This window comes from Orcinus orca, chromosome 4, assembly GCF_937001465.1.
Source record: "Orcinus orca chromosome 4, mOrcOrc1.1, whole genome shotgun sequence".
NCBI lineage: Eukaryota > Metazoa > Chordata > Mammalia > Artiodactyla > Delphinidae > Orcinus > Orcinus orca.
Window position 1 is genome coordinate 40,381,377 of NC_064562.1, and position 27,708 is coordinate 40,409,084.

The 27,708-nt window shown below is 36.2% G+C and overlaps 1 protein-coding gene across 1 annotated transcript in view; it reads left to right on the top strand.

The window, feature by feature from the left end:
• The first annotated feature begins 47 nt into the window (after positions 1 to 47).
• Positions 48 to 27,708, top strand: part of LOC101269598 (microtubule-associated protein 9) — a 40,231-nt gene continuing 12,570 nt past the window's right edge. The window contains 12 exon segments of the mRNA XM_049708839.1: positions 48 to 1,508; positions 2,375 to 2,998; positions 3,329 to 4,933; positions 5,676 to 5,760; positions 6,841 to 7,158; positions 13,215 to 13,444; positions 21,034 to 21,127; positions 22,850 to 23,046; positions 23,048 to 23,086; positions 24,868 to 24,938; positions 25,956 to 26,124; positions 26,986 to 27,075. Coding sequence (XP_049564796.1) covers positions 4,856 to 4,933; positions 5,676 to 5,760; positions 6,841 to 7,158; positions 13,215 to 13,444; positions 21,034 to 21,127; positions 22,850 to 23,046; positions 23,048 to 23,086; positions 24,868 to 24,938; positions 25,956 to 26,124; positions 26,986 to 27,075 — 1,371 coding nt within the window. The 5' untranslated portion in view covers positions 48 to 1,508; positions 2,375 to 2,998; positions 3,329 to 4,855.

Sequence of the window (27,708 nt, forward strand, 5' to 3'; positions counted from 1 at the left end):
TTGACTAAAGATGGCCAGTGTAGTTCGTCATGTTTGTCTTTCTTCAAGATTCTGATATTCACCTTCTATAAGCTTCTTGCTGTTCTTCTCCCACAAATCGGCCCTGGTATTGATTGGTAAGTGCACTTGAATCTGGACTCTTTCTCCTATCCTCTGCCAACACAGGCATTCAATGTTTAATGCAAATATAATCTTTATCAATTGACACCCAGAGGGATTTGCTTTTGTAGCATACTTCTCAAGATGTTAGACACGTGCTGTATGTTTTCAACCAGTGCTGCCTGTGAGTACAAGATCAATTTTCTCTAACTGCCCGTCAGAAGACTTAACAATTTGCCTGTTCTTGTGAAGGCAGGGAAATTTTGAAGAAGAGTCACTTTTCATTTGCTTCTTGATCTGGAAGTGGAGCTTCTCACTCCCCTCCTTGCCCCTCAGATAGAACAGTGTTAGCCTCCATATTCATAGACCATTTCCTCTGCTTAAAATCCCTCCTTATCTCCTAAATTCATTAATCAACTTGAATTCACTTTCTCTGGGAAAACTCTTTAGAACCTCCAGGAAGAATTTTTCTCTCTTCAGAGCTTCTTACTTTGTATTCCTATAGAGAAATTCTCACAGCGTACAGTCATTATGTGTTTACCCAGCCTTCCAGCTCTCTCTAGTCTACAGGATCCCCAGGCAGGGACGTAGTCTGCTTTACCCTTGGAACTCACCAAATCTGACCCAAAATGTTATGGGTATACTTACTTATTGAATGAATGAATGAAGGCAAAGTTTGGAAATGAAAAGAGTAGTAAACTCAAAAAAGTTTGCTAGGCAAATACTTCTGTGGTCAAATACATATTAGAAAAGTGAAACATAGAGAAAATATTACATAAGCTACTGAAATTTTGTGTGTTGGAGTGTTTTCATTTTCTTGAGTATCCATGAGCTTTTATAGGAATGTTTCAAAAATTATTTTTCAGCTTTAAATGCTATTTGTTTATTCTTGATTTCATTCATTCATTCAACAGTTATTTATTGCAAACTATACATCAGAAAACATCATGCTATTAATTCAGGTTTATATAATGTTATTATTAACATTATTATACTGAAGCTACCTGAAAATATTAATAAAATGCATAATATTCTGCTGCTTAACATAATAGTGGAAAGACATTGTGCCTTAGGGCTTGTGAGAAATTAACTAGTTCAGGTTAACTGTCTTATTTACTATAGCTACGTATGGCATAGCTTTTATATCCTGTATTAATTATTTTGAATTAAGTTAAAAATAAAATCTAGTGGGTTCTGTAAAAAAAGATAGACTCTTTCCTTAAAGCTCTTTTTATTAATATCTTTTTGAATTTTATTTTCTTAAGCCGTATCTAAGTGAAAACTATATTAGCCAAATGGATGAAAAAATGAACAGAGCATTTTGAATGAATATAACTATTTCAACATAAGCAAATTAGTACTTCACATATAAGGAAAATGTGGACATTGTCCTTTCCTTGTGGACACAGGTACTATGATGGAATCATATTTGTTGATTAATAACTTATATGGGTCAGAAAGTTAACAGTATGTGGTGAATGAAAAATCTTTGATGCAGACATCCAAAAATGTTTGAAAACATCAAAGTTAAGCAAATGTTGATCAAACTGAGTTTTTCAAACAAGGACAAGTTGCGCATAAACTGAACGTAGTATTTAAAAAATTGCACTGCACATATTGTTAAAAGCATAGGCTGTTTTTTTACACTAAATTTCGTATTTCTTGTTATGCACATTTGGTTTTTCAACACATTGATTTATTAAACTTATATCTCAATGTGATTTGTTTATAAATAATTGTTGAACAAGTGAAAATAAATTTCAGAGTCAGGGGAAAAATACTGGGAACAAGTTTAATTACTTGTCAGTGAATAATAACTGCATTCAGACAATTTAGGATTGAGCTTCTTTTAAATTAAAAAAAAGTAGAAATCCTTGTTATTTTAAAGTCTTTAAAGAAAAGTATTTGTTTAAGGATTACCTATCCTAATTAAGTGGTGTTGATTTTGGTTACCTTATCAGCACACAGTCCTCTGCCTATTAGATCATTTTGTGGACTGGTTTGATTTTAGCCAGATTATCCACTGAGTACATATACAAAGCGGAGAACTTTACATTAAAGAAACACTTGGAATGGGTTTTCAGCTGTGTCGACAAGGGATGACTTCTATCCAGGCCCTTTGTGGCTGAGTTGCACAAAGAGAGTATCTAACATTGACAGAATGCAATCCCAGGCACTCTTCCAAGTATTCCATCTGCATGATTTCATTGAGTACTGACAGCAACGCTATTAAGGTGGCTATTAATATTATTATCTTTATTTATTTATTTTACAGAAGAGGAAACTGGGGTGTACAGACGTTAACTTGCACGATGTCACACGGACAGAGGGAGGTGCACCAGGATTCAAACGCGCAGTTTGACTCCTGAGCCTGCAAACGTCTCTGTCTTGCTATTCTGTCCCATCTGTCAGTGCACTAGTCCGTTAGTACACTCCTGCGATTCACAGAACTTAATGTCTGTAACAACTGTGGCAAAACGAACGATGGATGTGCTTTGTGCGGCTGAAGATCCTAACTCCACTGACAAGCGCCAGCTCTCAGCTCGCAGGTGGGAGCTGGACAGGTCCTGTCTCCTAGGTAATGACTGAAGCACAGGCGGCCTATAAAGCACCCTTCTCCCCAGACCCACAGGGCTGATGTCATTTCCTTCGTCTGGGCGGTCGCACCAGTGACACGGCGGGCTGTAGGGCGGTGTTAGGTACCCGAGAGACCTGCGGCGCGGTATGTCACTTCCTCCCGGAGACGCTGTTTCCTAGCAACCGCTTCCCACCTGCGTTCTTAGTACCGCCTCCTCCCTCGCTGCAGAGTTGGTCTCAGAGAGCAGCCTAGGCGCAGGCCCAGGAGAGGGGCCAACAGCTGGTTCCTCCGGTCGCGGGGAGACATCCGCAGAAATGCAGAGTGAGTACAGACCGCGGGACTTGGGGGTTGTGGAGAATCGGGGCGGAGGCGGCGCTCGGCTGTGCACCGACGGGTGCTTGGTCGGCGACACGGGGCAGAGCGGGCAGGGACAGGGGGCCATCTGGCCGGGCCGGAGCAGTCCCCCGCCCCGCGCTGCTGAGGGCGGCGGGGAGGGTGAGCAGCCTCTGCCTGGAACACTGGAAACGTCCACAGGACCATTTAACAGAGATTTTAATGCAGTCCATCGCAGAAGCTTCCTTTTTTTTTTTTTTTTTTTCCCTCGGTACGCGGACCTCTCACTGTTGTGGCCTCTCCCGTTGCGGAGCACAGGCTCCGGACGCGCAGGCTCAGCGGCCATGGCTCACGGGCCCAGCTGCTCCGCGGCATGTGGGATCTTTCCGGACCGGGGCACGAACCCGTGTCCCCTGCATCGGCAGACGGACTCTCAACCACTGCGCTACCAGGGAAGCCCTTTTTGTTTTATCTAATAGTATTTCAACACTTGTGAGAGGGAAGAGTGGCTGGAAAAATATCACTATTTACGATCTTTTTCTTTCCCAGCACTGTATGTAAACTTTTTTAAAAAAATGGTGATGTTCTTAGTTATGTACACTAATTCCCCTACCTATGAACCTTCAAGTTGCGAACTTTAAAAGATTCGAACCTGCGTTCTCACGTCCAATCACGTACGTTAGTTCACGTGTATGGTGTACACTGTCACGTGTGTGCGTCCTCTACAAGTGGTTGTACTTTTGTGTACTTTACAGTACTGTATAGGGCACAGTAGTTCAGTATCTTTATTTCAAGCCCAGGATGCCCAGAAGCAAGAGGGTAGATAGAATTGAATGCAGCCAGGAAGCAGAACATGTGCCATCAACGTCAGGCATGAGTGAAATTGCAGCTTGCCCTCCGTCTCCTATTGCTGACAATCCTTCAACTCTGCCATCTCCCACCTCCTCTCCCTCCTCCAGTCAGTAACTCTTCTTGCCTGTTCACCTGATGCCGGCGCCTATATGCTAGTTGTTGTACTGTACTACTGTTGGGTACCTAGGCTAAATTTGTTGGACTTACGAACAAATTGGATTTACAAACACAATCTCGGAATGGAACTCATTGGTATGTAGGGGACTTCTGTACTTCAGGGGTCCCCAACCCCAGGCTGCAGACCCCTGTTAGGAACCAGGAACCGGACCGCACAGCAGTGGGTGAACGGCGGGCGAGTGAGCGAAGCTTCATCTGCCGCCCCCCGTCGCTCCCCATCGCTTGCATTACCGCCCGAACAATTCCCCCCACCCACCATCTGTGGAAAAATTGTCTTCCACGAAACTGGTCCCTGGTGCCAAAAAGGTTGGGGAATGTTGCTGTACTTTATGCTGACAGTCGTCTTCTTGGTAGCCTTTTAAATAAGTATGGCTGTTTTGTAGGCTATATTATACTTTTTGAATGGAAGAGAGGTGAAAAAGTTTCTATTTTAATTGGCAACAACCTATTGCACTCATTATTTAAATGAGTGCAATAATTGTAAAACTTATTTAGGATAATAAAATAATTGTAGAAATATTTTTGGATAACTTCAGTTTGAATTTTATTTTTCTGAAAACAAGTTTGATAGTAGAATTTGCTTTTTCTTTACAAAAACTCTGTTTATTACTCTGCTACTTAAAAGTGAAGATATAGCTCAATGTTCATATGATGCTTTTCTGGTTTTTGTTTGGCTTTGGGGGCAGGGAGGGAGTACTAAGTGTAGTAATGGAAATTTTCAAGCATGCAAAAAAGTCTGATTTGTTTTTTATATATTTCAGCCACCATCAGAGGTTGAATTATCCCTATCATTTGTTAGCCATTTTATAAAATTAGATGATGTCTGATGAAGTTTTTAGCACAACTTTGGCATATACAAAGAGTCCAAAAGTCACCAAAAGAACTACTTTCCAGGTAAAGTATTTTTATTTTGAATAATTTTAAAAGGTAAACACTGTATTGGGAATATTGGACTTGAAAGTGCTTCTATTCAATACAACAGTCCTATGTAAAGCTGGAGTAAATCTATGTTTCTTTTGAAATTTTTCAGATGATTGTATTTGGGCTCCAGTATTACCAACTCTTCTTTGTGTCTTTAAGACTACCAAACTAAACTCAATACTAGATTCTTAGTATATTAAAAGTTAAATTAGCTTTTAAAAGTTGAATAGCAGTTTCTAATTGCCATTTTCATATAAAAAATGTTTCCCCCCCCCCCCGGTGTAACATTATAACATTTAGGCTTTCTCTGTCCAGTCACTACAATTTTGAACTCAGCCTCTAAATTTGCAGTATTGATTACATCTGTTAACAGCAATACGCTGAAACAAAAGATCATAAAGAATACCAGTTTCTTCCATAATGCCAATTTATAATGAACCCTAAGTTGAGTCCTTCGATTCATTTGCTTGGTGTTGTCTGTCTTCTTTAATTTAACCCAAAGGTCCATGAGGAAAGGAATTGTCTGTGATGTTCTGCATTGAGTCTTAAGGGTTGGGTGCATGGCATAAGGTAGGCTTTCAGTGAATATCTGTTAAATGAATGAAACCTAAGTTTTAAGGCAGTTATTAATCAAGCATTATTTGTTTAAAGAATTAATTCAATATATGAGACCTCCACATTTGGGTAGAAATTGATTTCAGTTATCTCATTTCAGGATGAACTAATAAAAGCAATTACAGCTCGCTCAGCCAGACAAAGAAGTTCTGAATACTCAGATGACTTTGACAGTGATGAGATTGGTATGTGAGAACATGGGAAAGTAAACCACTTCTCTTATTTTTGCTTCTTTAGTTAGGTTTAGCCCAACCCTGCAAAAAAATCACTATGTTAAAATAATACCTATGAATTCACAGGTTTTAGATCTCCAACTTTTTAATGAATAAAAAGCCACTCTTAATTTTAAAGAAGTTGTATGGTTGTCCTTGGTTTTTTTCTGAATGTATGTATGAAAATAAAATTTAACTGACAGCAGATTTGCTTGTTTGTGGTAAACCATATTGGAGATAACAATTTCATCTTTAAGGTCAACCCTATGAGGTAATAACTAGGGCCCATAGAACTAAACTTTGTGCACGTTAGGATCACTTTTATAATGCTTTTTATAAATCAAGGGTTTTTTGGCTATGAAAGGGAATCAGTTTAAAAAACCCAATATATCAGTATTGTATGGTTAATTTGGTTTCTTTTGATTATGTAAAATATTAATATTTTACATTTCAGGATAAACATACAAAATTCTAAACTTGAAATTCAGTGTTTTATACTTTCAGTGAATAACTCTCAATGTTCTCTGTAAAAGTAATCAGAACAATAGTTAAATCATTGCTTTATAGTTCGGTTAAGCATTCTTTATTATTCTTCTCATAGTAAAATCTAATACTGTGGTATGGATGGAATTGCATTTCCAAAATTTTTATGAAAAAACATTATTAGCAAATTCTTCCATTTACAAATATTGTTGGTTTTATGAAGTTTTTGATAAACAAAAGAAAAGCTTTACAGTCCAAAATCTAATTTAAATGTCCCTGGCTGATTATTACTTTGAAGAAATTTTGAAGGAGGTTTCTCAGAGCAAGCACAGTGCTTGGCTTGACAAACTATTCATACTCGATAAGTATGTTTTGAATAAATTAATGAAACTGAAATTTTTATTTTACTAATGCCAATAAAACCTGCCAAAGTTCGCTGTTTTTTAGGGCTGCAAATCTATTCACAGTTGTAAATTCATTTCCAGTCTTTAAGGTAATCTTTTTGATTGATGTAATCTTTAAAACTTTAAAATACACTATTGAAAATATTTTTTCTCTTCTGTTTTTCAGTTTCCTTAGGTGATTTTTCTGACACCTCAGTAGATGAAAATTCAGTTAAGAAAAAGATTAATGATTTTCATATATCAGATGATGAAGAAAAGAATTCTCCAAAACTGTCTTTTTTGAAAACCAAGAAATCAATCAATGATGTGAGGAAAGATGAGCAAGTAGTCTCTGTCAAAAATGATGAGATGGCACCTGATGGTGGTAAAGGCATGATTGTAAATCCCTTATCTGAATCTCAAAATAAACAACAAGAAGTTGAAAAAGAGAAAATTAAAATGGAAACGAAACCTAGAATTCTTCTAATCAAAAGCGCATCTTCAGGTAATTTGTTAGGTTACTGTAATTGCATTTCTTGAAAATTTATTTTAAGATAATCACAAAATACTTTTATATGGTAGCTAATAGATTTTTTAAATTATTTATTTATTTATTTATTATTTATATTTGGCTGCGTTGGGTCTTCGTTGCCGCTCACAGGCTTTCTCTAGTTGTGGAGAGCAGGGGCTACTTTTCGTTGCAGTGCACAGGCTTCTCATTGCAGTGGCTTCTCTTGTTGTGGAGCATGGGCTCTAGGCGTGCGGGCTTCAGTAGTTGTGCTGCATGGGTTCAGTAGCTGTGGTTCACGGGCTTTAGAGCACAGGCTCAGTAGTTGTGGTGCATGGGCTTAGTTGCTCCGTGGCATGTGGGATCTTCCCAGACCAGGGATTGAACCCGTGTCCCCCACATTGGCAGGCGGATTCTTAACCACTGCATATGGTGGCTAGTAGATATTTAAGAAAAAAAAAATCAGACTTAACCTTTCAATTTTACAGATATAAATAAAAATAATAGAACTGTAGAGAAAAACCATAATTCTGATGTCCAGTTGTACGTTCAGTTTTATATCTCTGCTAGTGCCTGATAGCTGGCCAAAGTACCTTCAGTTATCCACAGCTGTGGCTCCAAAGCTCCTGGGTCCAACCGTGCTTAGGCCTGTGAGCTCCAATTTTGTTTTTAGCAGTGGAACTACAATGGAATCCTTTCTAATCCATTTCACACTCCAGACATCAGGGTTATAGCAGCATTGGGGCTAGTCCTTAAAACAATAATCATTTCCATACAGCCATTTGCCAGAATATTTGTTTGGCATTTGTATATTTGAAGGGGGTGGTGGGGGCAGGTGTTGTTGCTGTCATTGTTTAAGCCTCCAGATTTTCCTTAAGAAAAGAGAATCTCCATTTGGTTTCTCTGTTCCTCAGGAAAATCCACTAAAACTCAATTTTCTGTGGGGATGTTCCTGGTGTGATTACAGTAGTTTCTTCACAGTTCTACTGAGCTCTGTGCATAGTGCAGCAGAGATGGAGTGAAGCAGGCACCAACTGCTGTGACATCCCCTGGGCTGTCACGCAGAAACAAGGGCATAGAAGTTTAAGGATTTGGAGTCTTCCAGTCTTTTTATGTTCTATAGAAAAAATAGTAGTTGATGCTAACCTTCACAAAAACCTCTTTCCTTCATATCATCATTAAATATGGTACTGGTAAGTATTTCATACTTTACATAATAGCACTGGTAACCTTAGGCAAAGCTATATTTCAGACACTCCTTTTTCCACCCCCACAATTCCATCCACTTTCAAATGAGGAGAAGATAAAGCAAGCAGGGATACTAGGGGAAAAGCTACTGCAAGTTAATTATGTGTGACCTCAGCCGTAGGGTAAGCCTCACTGTCTTCATGAGGAGGGGGAGGAAACCTGCTCTCCTTTCCTACAGAATTGTTTTAAGAATCTACTGAAGTTTGTCTCAAACTATAAACTTCTACAAAAGTGTAAGCACAAGGCCTAATGAAACACAATTAACTTGCTAAAATGTACCTTCCCAGTGTACTGAGTAAAATCAAAAATGGAGAGAAGGGAAATGTAATCAAAGAGTGAATAATCCATTACATCACCATTTCCCAAAGTATGTTCCACAGTTTGTTCATTGGTATTGAGGGGAAAACACAGAGTTATAGGAATTTTAAACCAATTTCTTTATGAACTTCTTGGAACTGTTAATAAAGACATATGCACGGTGAATCTTCAAGAAAGAATATGCAGTGTTTCCTAGTCTTAGTTGAGTTTAAAAACCTATTTTTATGGATTACGTTTATCCTATTTGTCCTGATTCTAAAAAGCTTTTCATTAGGTTAATAAGAAAATGTGAGCATGTTATAGAAGCTAAAAATTAGTCTGATATAGATAGAAGTACATAATTAGAACTTTATGGTAGATAATCAGCAATAATCCACCCATTTAATATCTTTTTTAAAACCTGTGACAAATTAAAATAACTAGAGAAATACTGTATTTTGACCACAAGATAGCTCAGGATTCTAAATGTGCAATACTGTATTTTTAAACAATTATTAACCATTTGCAATTCAGTATATGTAGGATAAAAAAATTACCAAAACAAGTAATCATTTACATTTGATTGTAAAATAAAACATTTTGATAATGTACAGATGTATTTTTTTTTTCTTTCTGAAAACTTGATGATGCTTCTGGAAGTGGAATTTTGGTATAAAATATATTAAAATCATTATTCCTAGGTTATTCAAGTTGAAGAAAAAACGAGGCTGCTGGTTAGTGCCTGGCATGTAGAATTCGTTAAGTATTTGAATGTTTAAATGAATAATTCATTCATTAAAGAAGGAAAGTGGTTAATGAGCTTAGCTTTATTCTTCTCTAAATTTTTAGACTTTTTTTTCTTATAGAGTTTAGAACTTAATATTTTTAATGTGGTGAGATATTGCTGAGTATCACTTAATGCTTTCTAAAAATATTAGAACCTGAAAGTTTCCTTTGTTCTTGCTTGTCTGCTGTAACTAGTACAATAATCAAACTCTTTCACTTTTATCAGGTAGTGGGCACATTGGTAGTGATTGTAGAAAGTAATTTTTACAGGTTATGCTGTTTTTATTTTAACTTTAAAGCAGGAGAACCTTGACTACATTAGCATTGGAGTCTGGGTGCTCCTGCTTTAATCCCACAAACTAGAGTTTATGACTATGGGCACATGAGCTCTTTGTTCCTCATTTTATTTACCTGTAAAAGGGAGACAATATTTGAACCACCACTAGGGGTTTGAGGCAATTAAGTTAAATTCATGTATTTGAAGTGCTTAGAGCAATCTTGGCATAAATTAAGTACTCTATAAATGCTTTTACTATTCATTTTATTATTCAGCATTTGTTCATAAGCAGATCATCTTATTTATCCCACATATTTATTGTGGGTACGATATGTTTCACTGTTACAAGCACTGTGATAGTAGCTATCACTGTGGCATTACAAAGACTTAGTACCAATCCTCCAATACTGTCTTAGGCCGTTCGGGCTGCTGTAACTGAATACCACAGACTGGGTAGATTATCACCAACAGAAACCTATTTCTTACAGTTCTGGAGGCTGGAAGTCTGAAATCACAGGGCTCACATGGTTGGATAGGGCCCTCTTCCGGGTTGCAGGCTTCTCATTGTATCTTTATGTGGTGCAAAGGGCAAAGGAACTTTGTAGAGCATTATTTTAAGGGCATTAATCCCATTCATGAAGATTTTACCCTCATGACTTAATCACCTTCCAAAGACCTCACCTCCTAATACGTCACTTTTGGGGTTAAGATTTCAACATAAGAATTGGGTGGAGACACAAACATTCAGACCATAGCAAAGACTTTACAATTTGGTGGGAAGGTGTATAAAAGGTATAGTAAGAACACAGGAAAGTGGGCATCTAAATTTACCTGAGGGCATCAGGGAAGGCTTCCTAGAGGAGCTGGTGTCAATAGCTATAACTGACAAATAATAATACCTGTAGTCAGGACTCTCAGATGCAAATGACCCAATTCAAACATCAGTGGAAAGAGTTTATCGCTGTGTTGAGCATGGATGTCAGAAGTCCTTGCTTTAGATGTGATTAAGTGTAGAGAATCAGTATTTCTATATCATCAGGATTCTCTCTTTTTACTTTTGTCCTCCCTCCCTGACCCTCTCATTCTCTCCTCCTGCACTGTCACTGCCCCATTAATTCCATCCCTTGGTCCATTTTTCTGTCATTTGGTTTCTTTGTCTCAGACAGCCCTTCACTTGGCAGCAGAGAATGCCACTAGTGGTCTCTAAATCACATCCTTCCAGCTCCATGGCGTTAAAGGCATATCCACCAACTCCAAGTAGAAAAATCCTGACCTCCTGACTGCCTGCTGTGGTCAGGGGAAATGAAGTTTCTGTGATAAGCTGCACAGGAAGGAGAGGGCTACATCACATGCCCATCATTCTCACTGAGGTATGGAGGAGATATTTATTAACCCACAGAATCACATGGATAGAAAGGAGGAGAGGCTACCCAAAAAGAAAACAGGAGTGTTGGACAAACCAGAACAGGAAATGTCTATACAATCATTGATATTCATTGAGCACTTCCCATGTGTCAGGCACTGTGTTGTGTGCTTTGTATGTATTATCTTACTCAAGTCCCATGAGAACTTTAGCAAATCTTAGCTAATTCTACCTATAGGAAAACTGGAGTGTGTGACGGTTATCTGATTCGTGTACGTTTACAATGCTAATAAGTGTCAGAACAAGATTCAAATATGAAATATCTGAAATAGGCAACCCCATACAGAGAGTGGGTAGAATGGTGGTTATGAGGGGCTGGAGGGAGAGAGAAATGGGAGTTGCTAGTCAACAGATGTAAAGTTTCAGTTATGCAAGATGAATAAGTTTTAGAGCTCTGCCTTTTGGCATTGTGCCTTTAGTTAATAATACTGTAATATGCACTTGAAAATTTGTTAAGAGGGTGGATCTCCTATTAAGTGTTATTACCACAATAAAAAAAATGACTCAAAACCAGGCATTATACAATATTCTGCTTAAACTGAGGTTCCAAAGACAGGCAAGCATTTTTCAGGAGGAGAAACAGGAAGTGGACATCCTAGGCAGAGGGAGAGCTTGGGTGGCAAGCTCTGGTGGCAGGAGGCATGTGGCACAGCTGCAGAAGGACAGTGAGCCCAGCATTTCAGGACAGATTACTAAGTGGGTGTGTCAGTGATGAGGCAGCACAGGTAGCCAGAGACAAAACCATGAAACATTTTATATTGTTCAGAGGCAATGAGCTTTTTATTCTGGAAGACTGGCTGATGGGGAGCCATTGAAAAATTTTGTGGAGAGGAGTGATGTGATCTGATTTGTGTTTTATAAATATCACTGAGGCAGTAATCTAGGCAAGAGTGGATGAGGAACTGAGAGTGGGGATGTAGAAAGTGGGATAAATGAGAGAGAAATTTAGCAAGTAGAATGGATAGGGTATTGTGATTCTTTGGATTTTGAGGGAGGAATCTAAGATGACTCTTGGATTTTGGATTGGACATTTGACCAGAGTTTAGGACATACCTAAAATTGGTAATGAAACATTTATAGTGGTTCCAATTACCTATGGTTGTAGAATCTTCTAGCAGGATTTATAACTCGACTTATAGATAAAAAGGATAAAGGTATTAATTAGTTCAGTTTTGAAGTTTCATCAGAAGAATACATTGGTAGAACAATGGAGAGATGGATATGTATAACAGGTAAAATTTAGGGAAAAGTTCATGGAAAATGTTTCTTATCATGTTTTGAGGGCTGGAAGTATACCAGCATTAGATTATTGTTTTAAACTTAGAAGTGATGAAATAGTAACTGAGAAATTTTAATAACTGCTGGAGAGGTTTTATGGACTCAGAGAACAGCAGCTCACAAGTTATCCAGTTGTCTGTTCCTCCTTCCAGGGATATTTGGCTCTTCTACTCCCTGTACTGACATCATCTTTATACTTGTAACAGCACTTACCTTTGTCTTATAATTTTGTTTGTTTAGAATCGGCTCCTTTCCCAACCTCTAAAATCCTTGGACAGGGCCATTGCCAGTGTCTTGATTCTGAGGTCCATTAATGTGAGTGATGTGTATGGGGCCTGGCAGCAGATACTCAATAAAGGTTTTGATGGATGAACTGCCTCATTTTATAAAGCCTGAAACTGAAGCAGTTTGGTTTTGTTTGTTAAAAAAAAATTTTTTTTAATACTATGAGAGTTGATGAGTTTACTCACAAAAGTGAAGTATACTAGTTACTTCCAGGATGGCAGCCATTAAAAAAAAATTATTTGATTATGAACTATCACCTACTTGTACTTTCTGGAGTTCTGTGTAGAGAAGGGTGTGGGCTTCTTCTAGACTCTCCAGGATAGAAAGCCAAGGTGCTTGGGCACAGGAGGGAAGTGTGGTGACACCTGCGGTGTAGGAGAAGCCATAGTCATTTTAAAAATGTATTTTTTAGTGTATTAAATTTTATTTAATGCATTAAAACATTGTATTTTTCTGCAGAAAATAACAGCAGCCTTGAAGCAGACAACCACTTTAAGCCTTCACCTCGGCCAAGGAGCATGTTGAAAAAGCACAGCCACAGGGAGGAGAAAGACAGGCTAGGAGAAGACAAAGACACTGCCCTCCATGAAGAATTAGAGGCATATTATGCACCTTCATTCCTCCCAAGGCTGAATGGCAGACAACCAGAAGCTGAGAAAAATGCATTCTCTGAAAACCTTGACCCTGAGGTTAGCGCTACTGCTAAACTGTGTTTCTAATTCAGGTTTTTGCATCTGATTATGAGAAAAAGAATACTTGTGTGTGAGCGTGCATGTGTGTATGTGTTACATGATTCCTTCAGCAATTGATAAGGAAATAATTTTAAGTTTTTAAAAATATATTTTATTGGATCTAAAACTCAATTGTAAGATACAGCAAAAATACAGCATTATTTTATGTACTGCTAAGAAAGAAGAAAACTGCTAAACTGTAACATACGATGCATCCAATTTCAGAGAAAGTAAAATGTGAAAAAAACTTGCCTTTTTGAATCTATGCAACACTTTAATTGCAAGAGTTTTTATTTACATATCTTTGAATTGTATAATTTATGGCCAATGTCATTTTATTCATTTGGTTTTAATCACTCAACAAATGTATACTGAATGTTCACGGCACAGTCCTGTATTTTTTGGGATATACCAGAAGGGATGTAGATGTGATCCTTCAGGACTTCATCAGGAGTTTACTGTGTATTGTTATTAGGGAAGAACACTTGGCCGCCTGTCTTTACATTTCACTATGGTTAGAGAAGTTCCACCTCACATTTCAGAAGGGATAAGTATGGGAAGAACATTCCTACTCCACAATCTGCTTGAGCAGATCAGAGAAAAGGAACTAAACAGTACTGGCTAAGCTTCTTTCTTCTTCTCCTGACTCCTCTGTGTTACTGATGTGAGAAAAGATCTGCTCCCTGGGAGGTGGTACAAAGGCAGACAGAGGAAGTCCTTTGTATCACAACTAAACAGAAGAATCTCTCCAATTCAGGTCAGAAGTATGAGCACAGTAGGCTCTGATTCCACTCTTATCCTGCAGGTTAGCTTTACCAGAAAAGCTGGCAATTTGATATAAGTCTGCCTGACTTCAATGTGCTATGTCCTAATTTGTTCTGAAAGTCAGGTGAAGAGAGGGTGTTATCAAAACGAAACAATTATTTTATGTTTAATAAAATCATCTGGTCAAGTGGATATTGTGTTAGTTCACTGTAGCTGCTGTAACAAATTGCCACAAACAACAGAAGTTCTCTCAGTTCTGGAGGTCAGAAATCCAATATCAGGGTGTGAACAGGGCTATGTTCCCTCTGAAGGCTCTAGGGAAGAATCCTTCTTTGCTTCTTCCAGTTTCTGGTGGTTGTCAGAAATCTTTGGTGGTCCTTGGCTTGTAGCTGCGTCACTCCAGTCCTTGCCTCCATCAACCCATGGTCTTCTTCCCTGGGTCTCTGTGTCTTCCCTCACTTTTGTCTAAAACAAGACACCAGTCATTGATTTAGGGTCTGCCCTACTCCAGTAGATTCTCATCTTAACTAATTCCATCTGCAAACACCTTATTTTCAAATAAGATCACATTCGGAGATTTGGGGTAGACATGAATTTTGAGGGAACACTATTCAAACTGGTAGTGATACCTAACTTTAATTGCTCTTTGTGATGTATTCTATATCCCTTGATTAAAGAAAAAAGTATTCCTAAACTTTTTAAAGTAACATATATTATGACAGAAAATTTAATTGAAAAATATCTACCCATAAACCCATCACCTAATGACAACTATATTCATTATTCTTACTCCACTTTTGGGCTGTTTTTCTATACTTGTTTTTATAATATTTGTCATCTTAACATTCACAATGTTTTGTATCATGCTTTTTGGTTTAATCTCTTAACATTAGGTCATGACGTGTTTCCATGTTGCTGGGTGATCTTGAGACTATGTTCACCTTAATGACTATAACATAACCCATATTGTAGAGCTATTATCTTTGTTGGGTATTTTAGATACTTCTGTTTTTAATAGCCTGAATTTTCCTTATTCCTCATTATAAAATTTTCCTGACCATGCTCTGAATCTTCTTTAAGCCCACATTTTCAGGGATTTCCCATTTATTTTTTGTCCAACCCTTCTCTCTCCTACGTCTATAATCTTTGGCTCCGGAAGAGTCTATTTTCATCCACATTCAACTATGCTGAAGCCTCTTTAACTTTGTATAAGCTTTCACATGACACTGCACTTCTCTCCCTATTGCCTTACCTTCCTGCAAATGTCACAGCTGGGTATCGAAAGGGTGACATTTTCTTTCTCGATACAACCTCACTTCCCACCTTTCATTTGTGTGTGCGTGTGTATGATGATACATATCTATGTTTATATGTTAAATTAACTCATTATTCCTGGGATAAAATCTAGTCCATCATAGTACACTATTTTTGTGTGGGATTTGATTTTTTAATATTTTGTTAAGACTTCTACATCAATATTTATGGAAGTTGACTATAATTTTTTCCTTATAATGTTGTTATCAGGTGTGAGTATCCTATGAATTGGGGAATGTCTCTTCCTCATTTATTTTCTAAAAGTTTGTTTGGTATGAAACCAAAAGTTTAGTATCATTTTCCCCTTAATTGAGAGAATTCACCAGCGAAATTATCTGGGCCTAGAATTTTCTTTGTGGAGAGGTCTTTGACACTAAGTTTGATTTTTTTTGGGGGGGGGATAAATATTTGGTATCCAGATTTTCTCATCAGTTTGGTAATTTATGTCTATTTAGAAATTTATCCACTTTATCTGAGATGTTGAATTTATAAAGTTGGTTGTGATATTCCCTTATCCTTTTGATGACAGTAAAATTATCATGACATTCCATCTTTCATTTCTAATATGTAGTTTGTGTTTTCTGTCTCTCTTGTTAAATTTTGATAGGCATTGCTCAGTTCTGTTAAAACTTTAACTCTGTTAAAAGAACCAGTGTTGGCTTTGTTAGCTTTCTCTGTTGTTTGTTTCCAATTTCATTGATTTTCACTCTTTATTATTTCTTTCTTTTATTTTCTTTGGGTTTAATTTGCTTACCTTTAAGTTAGAAAATGTGTCCATCCATTTTAAGCTTTTCATCCTTTCTATCAAAACCTTTGAAAACTATAAATTTTCCTCTAATGCACTGATTAGCAGCACTCAATTTTTTTTTTTAACATCTTTATTGGGGTGTAATTGCTTTACAATGGTGTGTTAGTGTCTGCTTTATAACAAAGTGAATCAGTTATACATATACATATGTTCCCATATCTCTTCCCTCTTGCGTCTCCCTCCCTCCCACCCTCCCTATCCCACCCCTCCAGGCTGTCACAAAGCACCAAGCCAATCTCCCTGTGCCATGCGGCTGCTTCCAACTAGCTATCTACCTTACTACGTTTGTTAGTGTGTATATGTCCATGACTCTCTCTCGCCCTGTCACAGCTCACCCTTCCCCCTCCCCATAACCTCAAGTCCGTTCTCTAGGAGGTCTGCGTCTTTATTCCTGCCTTACCCCTAGGTTCTTCATGACATTTTTTTTTCTTAAATTCCATATATATGTGTTAGCATACGGTATTTGTCTTTTTCTTTCTGACTTACTTCACTCTGTATGACAGACTCTAGGTCTATCCACCTCATTACAAATAGCTCAATTTCGTTTCTTTTTATGGCTGAGTAATATTCCATTGTATATATGTGCCACATCTTCTTTATCCATTCATCCGATGATGGGCACTTAGGTTGTTTCCATCTCCGGGCTATTGTAAATAGAGAGCAGCGCACAATTTTTTTGATGCCATTTATTTTCATTATCATTCCTTTAAATACATTTTCTAATTTTCCTTGTGATCTCTTTTTTGGCCAAATGGTTATTTTATGGTGAATGATTTTATTTCCACATATTAGATCTTCTCTAGATATATTCTTGCATAAATTTATAATTTAATTTTATTATGATCAAAGAATATATTTTATATGAATTCACATTTTTTTTAATTGTTGGGTTTTTTTTTTATGGCCCAGACTAAGTGTGAAAGGTTTCATTTGTATTAACAAAGAATGTGTGTTCTGCAGGTGTTAGATATAACGTTCTGTAATTTCAGTTTGGTCAAGATGGTTGGTAGTGTCATTCAGATCTTCTCCTTTCTTACTGAATTTTTGTCTAGTTGATTTGCCATGTACTAAATAGAGTGTGTTAAAATCTCCAATTATGTTTGTGAATTTCTCTGTACTTCCTTTTTGTTCTGTCAGCATTCCATGACTCTGTAATTAAACACATACACATTCATCATTATTAGTTCTTGACCCTATTTAGCCCTATGAAATTTTTGTATCTCTGGTAATGCTTCATATCTTGCAGTTTGTTTTGCCTGACATTTCAACATTTCAGTATTTGCATGGTATAACTTTTTCCATATTTTCCTTTCAAACAATCTTTTTCTTTAAATGACTCTTGTAATAGCAGTTTGGTATTACTTTTTTATCAAGTCTGACAATCTGCTTTTTAATTGCGATCTACTTATGAATCCATTATTCCATTTATGAGTGTTTAGTCCATATACTTTTTTTAATAAATTTATTTATTTTATTTTTGGCTGCATTGGGTCTTCATTGCTTGCACGGGCTTTCTGTAGTTATGGCAAGCAGGGGGCTACCCTTTGTTGTGGTGTGCGGGCTTCTCATCATGATGGCTTCTCTTGTCGTGGAGCACGGGCTCTAGGTGCACAGGCTTCAGTAGTTGTGGCTCTCGGGCTCAGCAATTGTGGCTCACGGGCTCTAGAGCACAGGCTCAGTAGTTGTGGCTCACGGGCTTAGTTGCTCCATGGCATGTGGGATCTTCCCAGACCTGGGCTTGAACCCGTGTCCCCTGCATTGGCAGGTGGATTCTTAACCAATGCGCCACCAGGGAAATCCAGTCCATATACATTTAATGTAAGTACACTTAGGGCCAATTTGTTGCTGTTTTTTTTCTATTTATTTTATCTATTTTTTTAAAATTGAAGTTGTTCCTCTATAACTTCTTTCTTGCCTTTTTATTCAGAGTTAATCACGTAGGTTTTAGTTTTCCATTAGTTTTCTCTGTTGCCTTTTGACTATACCTATTTGCGTTATATTTTTAGTAGTTGTCTTATGGATTACAAAATGCATCTATAAATGATCACAATACAGTTGACACTGTATTGTTTCACATTTAAAATAGAAACCTTGTAACAGTATAGTTCCATATACTCCCTCATCCATCATGCTGTTGATGTCATGTATATTATACCTACATATGATATAATTTCCACAACACAGAGTTATAACGTTTCTTTAAAGAGCCTTTTAAACTTTTTTTCTTAGACTTTTTTTTTTTTTTTTTTTTGTGGTACGCGGGCCTCTCACTGTTGTGGCCTCTCCCGTTGCGGAGCACAGGCTCCGGACGCGCAGGCTCAAGTGGCCATGTTTCACAGGCCCAACTGCTCCGTGGCATGTGGGATCTTCCCGGACCGGGGCATGAACCCGTGTCCCCTGCATCGGCAGGCAGACTGTCAACCACTGCACCACCAGGGAAGCCCTGTCTTAGACTTTTAAAGAACTAAAAGAAGAAAAGAATAAACATTTATAGTTTTCTTAGATATATATACCATTTCTAGGGATCTTCATTTCTTCCTATAGATCCAGATTACCTTCTAGTGTTATTTCCCTTCAATCTTAAGAACTTATTTTTGCATTTCTTGGTTTGCCAGTGATCGATTCTCTCAGTCTTTTCTTATGTAAAACATATTCACTTTATCTTCATTTTTGAAGGATGGCTTAGTTGAATATACACTTCTTGGCTGACAGTTTCCTTCTCCTATCCCCAGCTCTTTATAGGTTTCCATTGTTCCTGGCCTCTATTATTTCTGTTACGAAATCAGCAAAAATTTATTTTGCTATCCTCATTATACAATGTTTTGTTTTTTTCTGGCAGCTTTCAGAATTATTTTCAAGGTTTAGTCTTTTTTCTTTGAATTACAACAATTTGACTATGAGGTACTTAGGTGTGGTTTTCTTTATATTTATCCTGCTTGGGTTTTGTCAAGATTTCAGGATTTGTAAACTGATATTTTCCATGCAGATGGGAAGTTAAAATTTTTTTCTGTTTTATTTTCCTCCCTCTTGTTTGTAATTACATGCGCATTGAAATTTTTGATATGTCTCACTGATCTCTAAATTTCTTTCATGTTTCTTTAATCTTTTTTCCCTTTGTTTTTTTAGATTAAGTTGTATTGTTCTGTCTTCAAGTTCACTGCCTTTTTCTACCATTCCTGATCTGCTGTTAAGTCTATCAGTGATTTTTTTTTTTAATTTTAGTAGTGTTCAACTCTAGAATTTCGATTGGTATTTTTTGTATTTTCTGTATCTAATAATAAGGTACCCTATCTATTCAGCCACTATGTATATATCTCCTCCTAAGTGCTTGAACATATTTATAATCCCTACTTTAAAGTTCTTGTTTGCTAATTGCAACATCTGGGTCATCTCTGGCTTGGTTACTATAGACTGCTTTTGTTGTGTTTGTTTTCATGAGTATGTGTCACTATTTTTTTTTTTACTTATTAACATTTTGATTGACTACTGAACATTATGAATGATATGTTGTAGAGATTCTGGATTCTGTTATGTTCCTCTGAACATGTGCTCTAGCACAAAGATATTATGGCTAGACAAATTCCCAGCTCTGTCTCCCTTGCCATGGACATTGACTGAAATCTCTGCTTAGATTTTTCACTTTCTAGCTACTGTGATTTTACAGGACCCTCTGAGGTCTTTCCCATGCCATGCATAGATGATCCAAGTGTTTGAGGTGGATTTATATGCAGATATTGGGGTTCATGCCTTCTGCAGCTCTTCTCCAAATTTATTGCCTGATCTTCTAGTCCTAAACTCTATCTTCTGACCCCTCAAGCCAGCTTAGTAATGCTGCAGCCTTCTACTAAGCTGCACAGTTGGGGGAATTTCCTCAGGAAAAAGGCTACTAACTTGTAAGTCTCCTTGGGTAAATCTTCCCTTCTCAGGGTAGACTCCAGTGTTTGAGCCCTTCTGCCATCTGCCCAGATGGTTTCTCTCTATTGCTTTTGACATATAATTTTCTTTGTAAATATTATGGGAAAGAAAATTAAAATTTATTATCTATGCAACAAAATCAAACTTCTTACATTATAATATCATCACCTTTAGACTAGAGTATTATTCTATAAAGAGATGTTTAATTTATACACAAATATAATTACTTCATTTCATATATAATAATTATTTTAATTCAGATATAGGAATTTTGAGGAAAACTAAAGTGTATGAAATCTATGTAGTTTTTTATCTAAAATATTTGGAAGTAACTGTCTACTTGGTTTTATAAATTGCTTTCATTTGGTCAACAAGTAATATTTGTTTGAAACTAAGGGTTTTTACCTACTATTTCCTTTATACTTTATAGGAAAATATATACTTAGAGAAAAACATGTCAAATATTTACCTTAAATATTTCTGAGATTTGATTTTAGAGCAGTAGGAGTTTTGAAAACATAGAGGTTTCAGTTAAAGAACTGGAATAGCTCTTAGTGACCTATTGATGATAAAGATATAAAGGCTTGAAAGTAAAGCATATTATAACCTCCTTTGACTTACTTTTGGTGTTTAGCAGAAAACTAATAATGCAGATTTCAGAGTTATGAAGTAGTTTTAATAATCCTATTGCCCCCCACAAATCTTGAGAACTAAACTTACTAGTAAATACATTTTCTTTAAACAGGTTGCATGGTTAACAAGTCTATCATCATCATCCCTTAAAGAAAGTCTCGGAAATTCCTCTTCACCAGTATCTGGGGAAAAATCCTCCATCACAGGTGATTATATCAAATTATTCTACCTTATTTTATTCATGAACTCTGTATTGCTTAGAATGCTATTTGTAAAAGAAATAATACTTTACACAGTTATAGGAACAATATATGTTTGTGTTTGCCTGAGTTTTAATCCCCAAAATACAATTTATTAACCATGTGATTGTAGATGCAGAACTTCATCTGTCAATGCCTCAATCCCCCAAGTTATAATAAGACCAATCTCATAAGGCTATTGTGAAAATTAAGTGATACTATGCATTTTAGCCACTAACTCAATTCCTGGCACAAGTAGAGTATTCACTAAATGTGAGCTATTATTATGTAGGCGTTGCTGCAATAGTCAGCATAATGGTTAGGTGAACTTTTAGAGTGAGACTGAGCTGGATTTGAATCTAGGTACAACTACATGAGAAAGTAACTAACCTTTCTGGCCCTGTATGTTGCTCTTCAAAATGGGCTTAATAAGAGTAGGGTGGTTGTGAGAATTAAATTAGTTTTAATACATGTAAAGCATGTAGAACAGAACCATCGTTAGCACATAGTAAGTGCTATGAGTAGTTAAAGTGAGTATGAGTAGTTAACATTGTTTCTTTCCTTAGTCTTATGACATATAACTTAATGAGAGCTAAAGGCATAGCTGTTTTTAAGACTGGGATGTATAACTTATATTTATTAAGTGCTTACTATGTAGTATAACTTTTGTCATATTACGGATGAGAAAAACTGAAGTGCAAAGATATTGGGAAACATACCCGAGGTCAGTGATGGAGCCATAATTTGAATCTTTTGCTCCAAAGTCCTTGTTCTTTTCACTGAGTACTATGATTAGCAGCTCTAAAGAATCCATTAATGATACTTTGAATCATGAGTAGTCTCCAAATATGAATGTACAACTGGAATTATAAAGTGATATTATATCTAGCTTACCTAGATATAAAATGAGTTCCCCAGAAATGGCTGGAATGAAAGCCTCATAATTAAATCTTTGACAGTAAAGATACAGGTTGGCCAGTAGGTGGATCCTAGTAGAACTGAAAGTTGGTGATCAACGCAGAAAGCACTGATTTTCTGTTGAACATTCTAAGGTGTGGTAGAATCAGAATAATAGAAGCAATTCTGTAAAAGCAAAACTGAATCCTCCATGCCAGAGCTTAAGCCTGTCCCTTGAGCACTGAGAGGGTAAGTACTAGGCCTTCCTTTCCTGCCCTTTTGGTATCAGAGGCAACACTGCATCTTAGTGGAGTAAAACTCTAAAGGATGGCTTTATTCTCTGTGTGGTGGCCTCTTCTAGAACTGCATTGATTCTTGGTCCTCTCTACACCTGTACAATATTATAAGTGCATTGCTAGTAACTGTAGTATCTTAGAAATCTGTGCCTCTTGCTCCAGCTAAGAAACACAGGCTTTTGAATAGAATAGATATTGCCATTTCACTTACTTGGTTTATACACCAACAAGGGCTTGTGGCATGTCTATGGTTTAGGGTTGTTATTCCATTTTCTAAGGTGTGTCAAATGCTTTAGTAGATTTAGTAGCCATTTTTTCTTTTGTAGCTCACTTGGGAAAAAAGTTTATTCAAGTTGAATATGATAGTTTTCTCCATTTATTATTTGGCAAGAAAGAGATTATAGACAGTTTTCATTTAGCAGAAAGCAAATGAATCTGTTATCCACCTTATTAATTCAGAAGGGAGATTTAGTTCTGTTACTCTGTCACAAAATAGATCAGAATGAAGAATGCACTGAAAACCATAATTCCTTGAAATCAGTTGAAAATGAAGAGAACTCAGTTTTGATAGACTTTGTTACTACACTTGAGAAACCCAAGGAAAGTCAAGTGACTACTGATGACCTTGAAGAAGAAAAGGAGAAAGCTGAACTGATTATGAATGGTAACTTAACAGTTGATGATCCACCACTGTTTTCAACTTCAGAGTATCTTATGCACTGAGTCTGCAAAGGTATTTATATAAAATTGTACCTTCTATACTACAGCTTAAAATTCAAAATAGAACTTTTAAATATTTTATCTTCCATGTTAGGTACATCTGAATTATTCATGGAAATAATGGTATTATACTGTCAAGTGATTCTTATTCAATAGAATTTTAACTTCAGGGAAGGTTTGCAGTGAAAATAATAAAACCCAACATTTCATTAAAAGTTAACAGAAGTATATGATCATAATATATTTTTAAATGTTTCAGAAATACATACCCAGAAGTGGGTATGTTTCTGTAGGTCTTCATGTTATAAAAATGCAGCTGTCTGGAATAATTTCTAAGGTTTTGAGTTAGTGAAGGATATTCCTTTGGATATCATTTTAAAATATTTTATAAATTTTAATGAAAATCTTTAAGAAAAGTTTATTAGCATCCATACTTATTTAAATGGATGGACAGGATCATTATCAGGAATATTATTATTATTACCTTGAGAACCAGATTTGTGATATGTAGGATTACTTGTCCCTACACTACGTTGCACCAGAGTACTATACTGTTAAAATTTATGGGGAGCATTTTTAGTCTTTATTTCTCCTAAATTTTCTTTTTTGTGTGTGTGGTATGCGGGTCTCTCACTGTTGTGGCCTCTCCCGTTGCAGAGCACAGGCTCCGGACGCGCAGGCTCAGTGGCCATGGCTCATGGCCTAGCCGCTCCATGGCATGTGGGATCTTCCTGGACCGGGACACGAACCCGTGTTCCCTGCATCGGCAGGCGGGCTCTCAACCACTGTGCCACCAGGGAAGCCCTATTTCTCCTAAATTTTCTTTATGCAGTTTCTTCTGCAGTTAATTGGTGGCTATGTATACTTATTACTATGGAAGATAACAGCTGAAAACTTGTGGTTGAAAAGGACTTTTATAAACAGAGTATTAAATTTTTATTAAATTTTATGGAGAAGGTTCATTAAGCCACATTCCAGGTATATTGTCCTTAACCAGTTTCCTTAGGAAAAAGCTCTAATGCCAAGTTAGGGATGTGTTTACATCTGCTCTCACTTTAGTGTTAGCACCCATCTGTCCGTGTAAAGTAGAAAAGTTATTCCTTAAAAGGAAGAAGGGTATTCTGGAATTTATAGACAGGTCTTAGAAATGTTTAACAGAGGTAATTCTAAATTAGAACAGGTGATTTATATATAACAAGTAAGATTATAGCATATTTCTTTTGAATGAATCCTTGGCTTTATTCTTACTCTCTACTGAGTGATCTGAAGTCTGATTAATCATTCCCCTCTAAGGTCTCTTTGTTGGATTCTCCCCATGGAGTAAAAAGCAGACTCCTCACCACTGGAGATCTTATACGATTCTTCCCGGACCTTATACTCCTCAGCTTTCCCTGCCATTCACTGTGCTTCAGCATCTTTCACCTTTTTTGGTTTCTCAAAATTATCAAGCTCTCCATAGAACATCATGTGGCCCTTTGTTATTCATCATTTGTCTGAGCTCTGATGTCGAGCCTTCAGGGAGGCCTTCCCTGACCAAATTCATTATTGTGGCTCGTCAACTCCACTCTGTCACTGTCACTGGACCCTAGTTTATCTCCTTCGTGAGTGACATTAGTTTACGTGTTTATTGCCAGTCAACCTCCCTAAAATGTAATATCCTTGTTTGTTCCTGGTGCCAGCTATACTTGACACATAGTAGATGCTTAAAAAACATCGATTTACTGGAAGATTGGCCTCTAAGTCTAACTGATCGATACAGTGAGTAATCCATCTTTGGCTTTTTCTATTTAATAGAAAATAATTCAAGATAGAAATATGAAGAATAAAAAGTCAACAAATAATAGAGCATCCAATGCATCTGGCAGGTAATAAAGTTATCATTTTCCATCAGTTATGGGTTTACATTCCAAGAAAACTAGTTTTAGTTTAACTTCTGTACAGTAAATTTCATTTGGTGTTACTTAATTTTCTTCATATGAGAAGAATGAAGTAGGTACTTCATGGTAAATCCCCCTAGTTGAATATATTCATTTATAAAAAGGAATTGATTAAGGATCCTCTATGTTCTACATTGCTCCTGGGATATAGTTTCTTTCTCCTGTTTTTCCTGAGACAGAAGATATACAGTGGTAATAAAGCTGAAGTCCAGCATTCACCTTCTCTATTAAATGTCTTTGTCCAACACATGAAAAATTGTACTTTAAACTTAGAGGTTCTATGGACTAAGTTGGTTTATTAAAATGATAAGAATTCATAAATGCTATTCAAAACCTTCTGAATCTTTTAAATTATCATTAGTCAAATGTAACAGGGGTCAGCAAACATTTTCTGTAAATTCGTGAGTTAGGACATATGTCAGGTCTTGTAGGCCATATGGTCTCTGTTGTAACTACCCAGTTCTGCTATTGTAGCAGGGAAGACACTGTTGGCATTATGCAAATAAATGAAAAAGCCAGGGTGCAATAAACTTTATATACCAGAATAGATGGGGGGCCAGATTTTCCCACCAACCCTGAAATAGAGGTTACTAGTCTAACTTTATATTTAAGATGGTTTATGTAGCAAAATAACATAAGAAACTATTAAAACCTACTTATTAATATTGTCTTTTCCCATGTAACTTGAGTCCATGTTTGTTAAAAATGTTTTAATTACAAAACCTTAAAAGAAAAATTGCATTGAAGCTATATAACTTTAAGTAATAAAATTTAAATTAGGTTGAATAGGGGTCTTTGTATACTAAGAACACATCATTTTCAAAGTAATTATAATTTATTAAATTATAATGTAGTTTTCAAATATAGTATTTGCAAAATCTAATGAATCTGTCTCTACCAAGTGGAGTTGTAATAGTTTATCTTGATTCATTTGGATCTTTTCAGATTAGTGACCTCTGAGTTCTTAAGGAAACCTGGTTCTCTAAGGAGAACTCCATTGACAGTTCCCACTTCTCACTATTTAGGGACTTTGAGAGTCTTGGACCAAAAGCCCTCACAGAAACAGAGTACAAAACCTGCCAGAGCAGATAACATAAGGGCAGCTATTTATCAGGTAAAAAGGAAAATATTATTTTAAAAAATTAGAAGAATTAATCACTTACATAAGGTTTGTTTATCAGGAAGTAAAATGACCCTGTCAGAGATGATGATTTAATGTTTAATTTATTTCCTTTATAATACCTGAGCAATCCAAAGCTTTTTTTTTTTATATGTATATTAAATTATCTCCTTCTAGGCTTTGTTTAACTGATCTTAGTTGTTTTTAAAGAAAGAGAATATGCCATGGCAATTGATAAAAATACAGCAAAAGCAAAATGTAGTTGAGGTACACCTATGTTCTATACTTTTTCTCCTTTAAGTTTATATAGTTATGAACAAAAAGGGTTTTAATTTTTTTTTTCTTTCCTAAGACTTTCTGTATTTGAGTTAAACTTACATAGAAGAAAGCTGTCCTAATTTTTTCACAATTCCAAAAAAGAAGTCTTTTTTTTTTGTCTTATTTGTTGTACAGAATATAGTACACTTTGGAAAATTGTCCATGTGAATTTCCGAGAAAAATGTTAGTATATATAGTTGTACAGAATATAGTACACTTTGGAAAATTGTTGTACAGAATATTGTACACTTTGGAAAATTGTCCACGTGAATTTCAGAGAAAAATGTTAATATATGTAGTCATTACATTACACATTATATTACACATATATAAATCATATATACACATGATTTTCTTAATTCTTGCTCATCTTTACATATTAGAATATTATCAGAAAAAGAATGATACTAGTACATATAAAATCTATAAGTTTTATGTTTTGCTTTTTTAAAGTTTTAATCATATATTTCAGAAATAAGAATTCTAATTCATTTGCAAAACTTTGAATATCATATAGCCTTTTTCTTGTTCCCACAGGAGTGGTTAGAAAAGAAAAATGTTTATTTACATGAAATGCACAGAATTAAAAGAATCGAAAGTGAAAACTTAAGGATTCAAAATGAACAGGTATTCTGAATATAGAAGTAAAAAATATTCTGGATTTTTAAGTCAGTAAAATAGTCTGAATGTTTAATATTTTTAAATCAACTGATTTTTAAATGGTGAAATAAATTGTATATAAAAGAATTGATTTCTGATTTTATTTCTCTGGTACTTTATACATTTTTAGTTTGATATAAATATAACTGTTTTACATGAAAACATGGATACACAGAGATTTTTATTATTTATATGTGAGCAATAGCTTTGGCACTACTGATTATGAACTTATTTTTTCTTGTGACCATGTACCTATTTCATTATTAAAAATTGACTTTGATATTACAACTTAGCCAGGAATATAAAGGGTCATCAGACATTAACCTTCAGTTTTCCCCTTTTCTATCTTGAGTTTTGTATGTATCTTCAAGACCAGCCTCTACCTGAGTATTTGCCCCTATCCTTCCCACTGACTGGAGCTGGGCTCTCATTTCAGTCTCTCCTGTACTTCACCTTCTGCCTCTAACTCCTTCCTACAACATGGTCCAGTTCTCTCCTATCTTCTAAAGTAAAATCCCTGAAAAAAACAAAAGAAAATAAAAACAACCCTTCATTGTGCTTTTTTTTTTTTTGCGGTATGCGGGCCTCTCACTGTTGTGG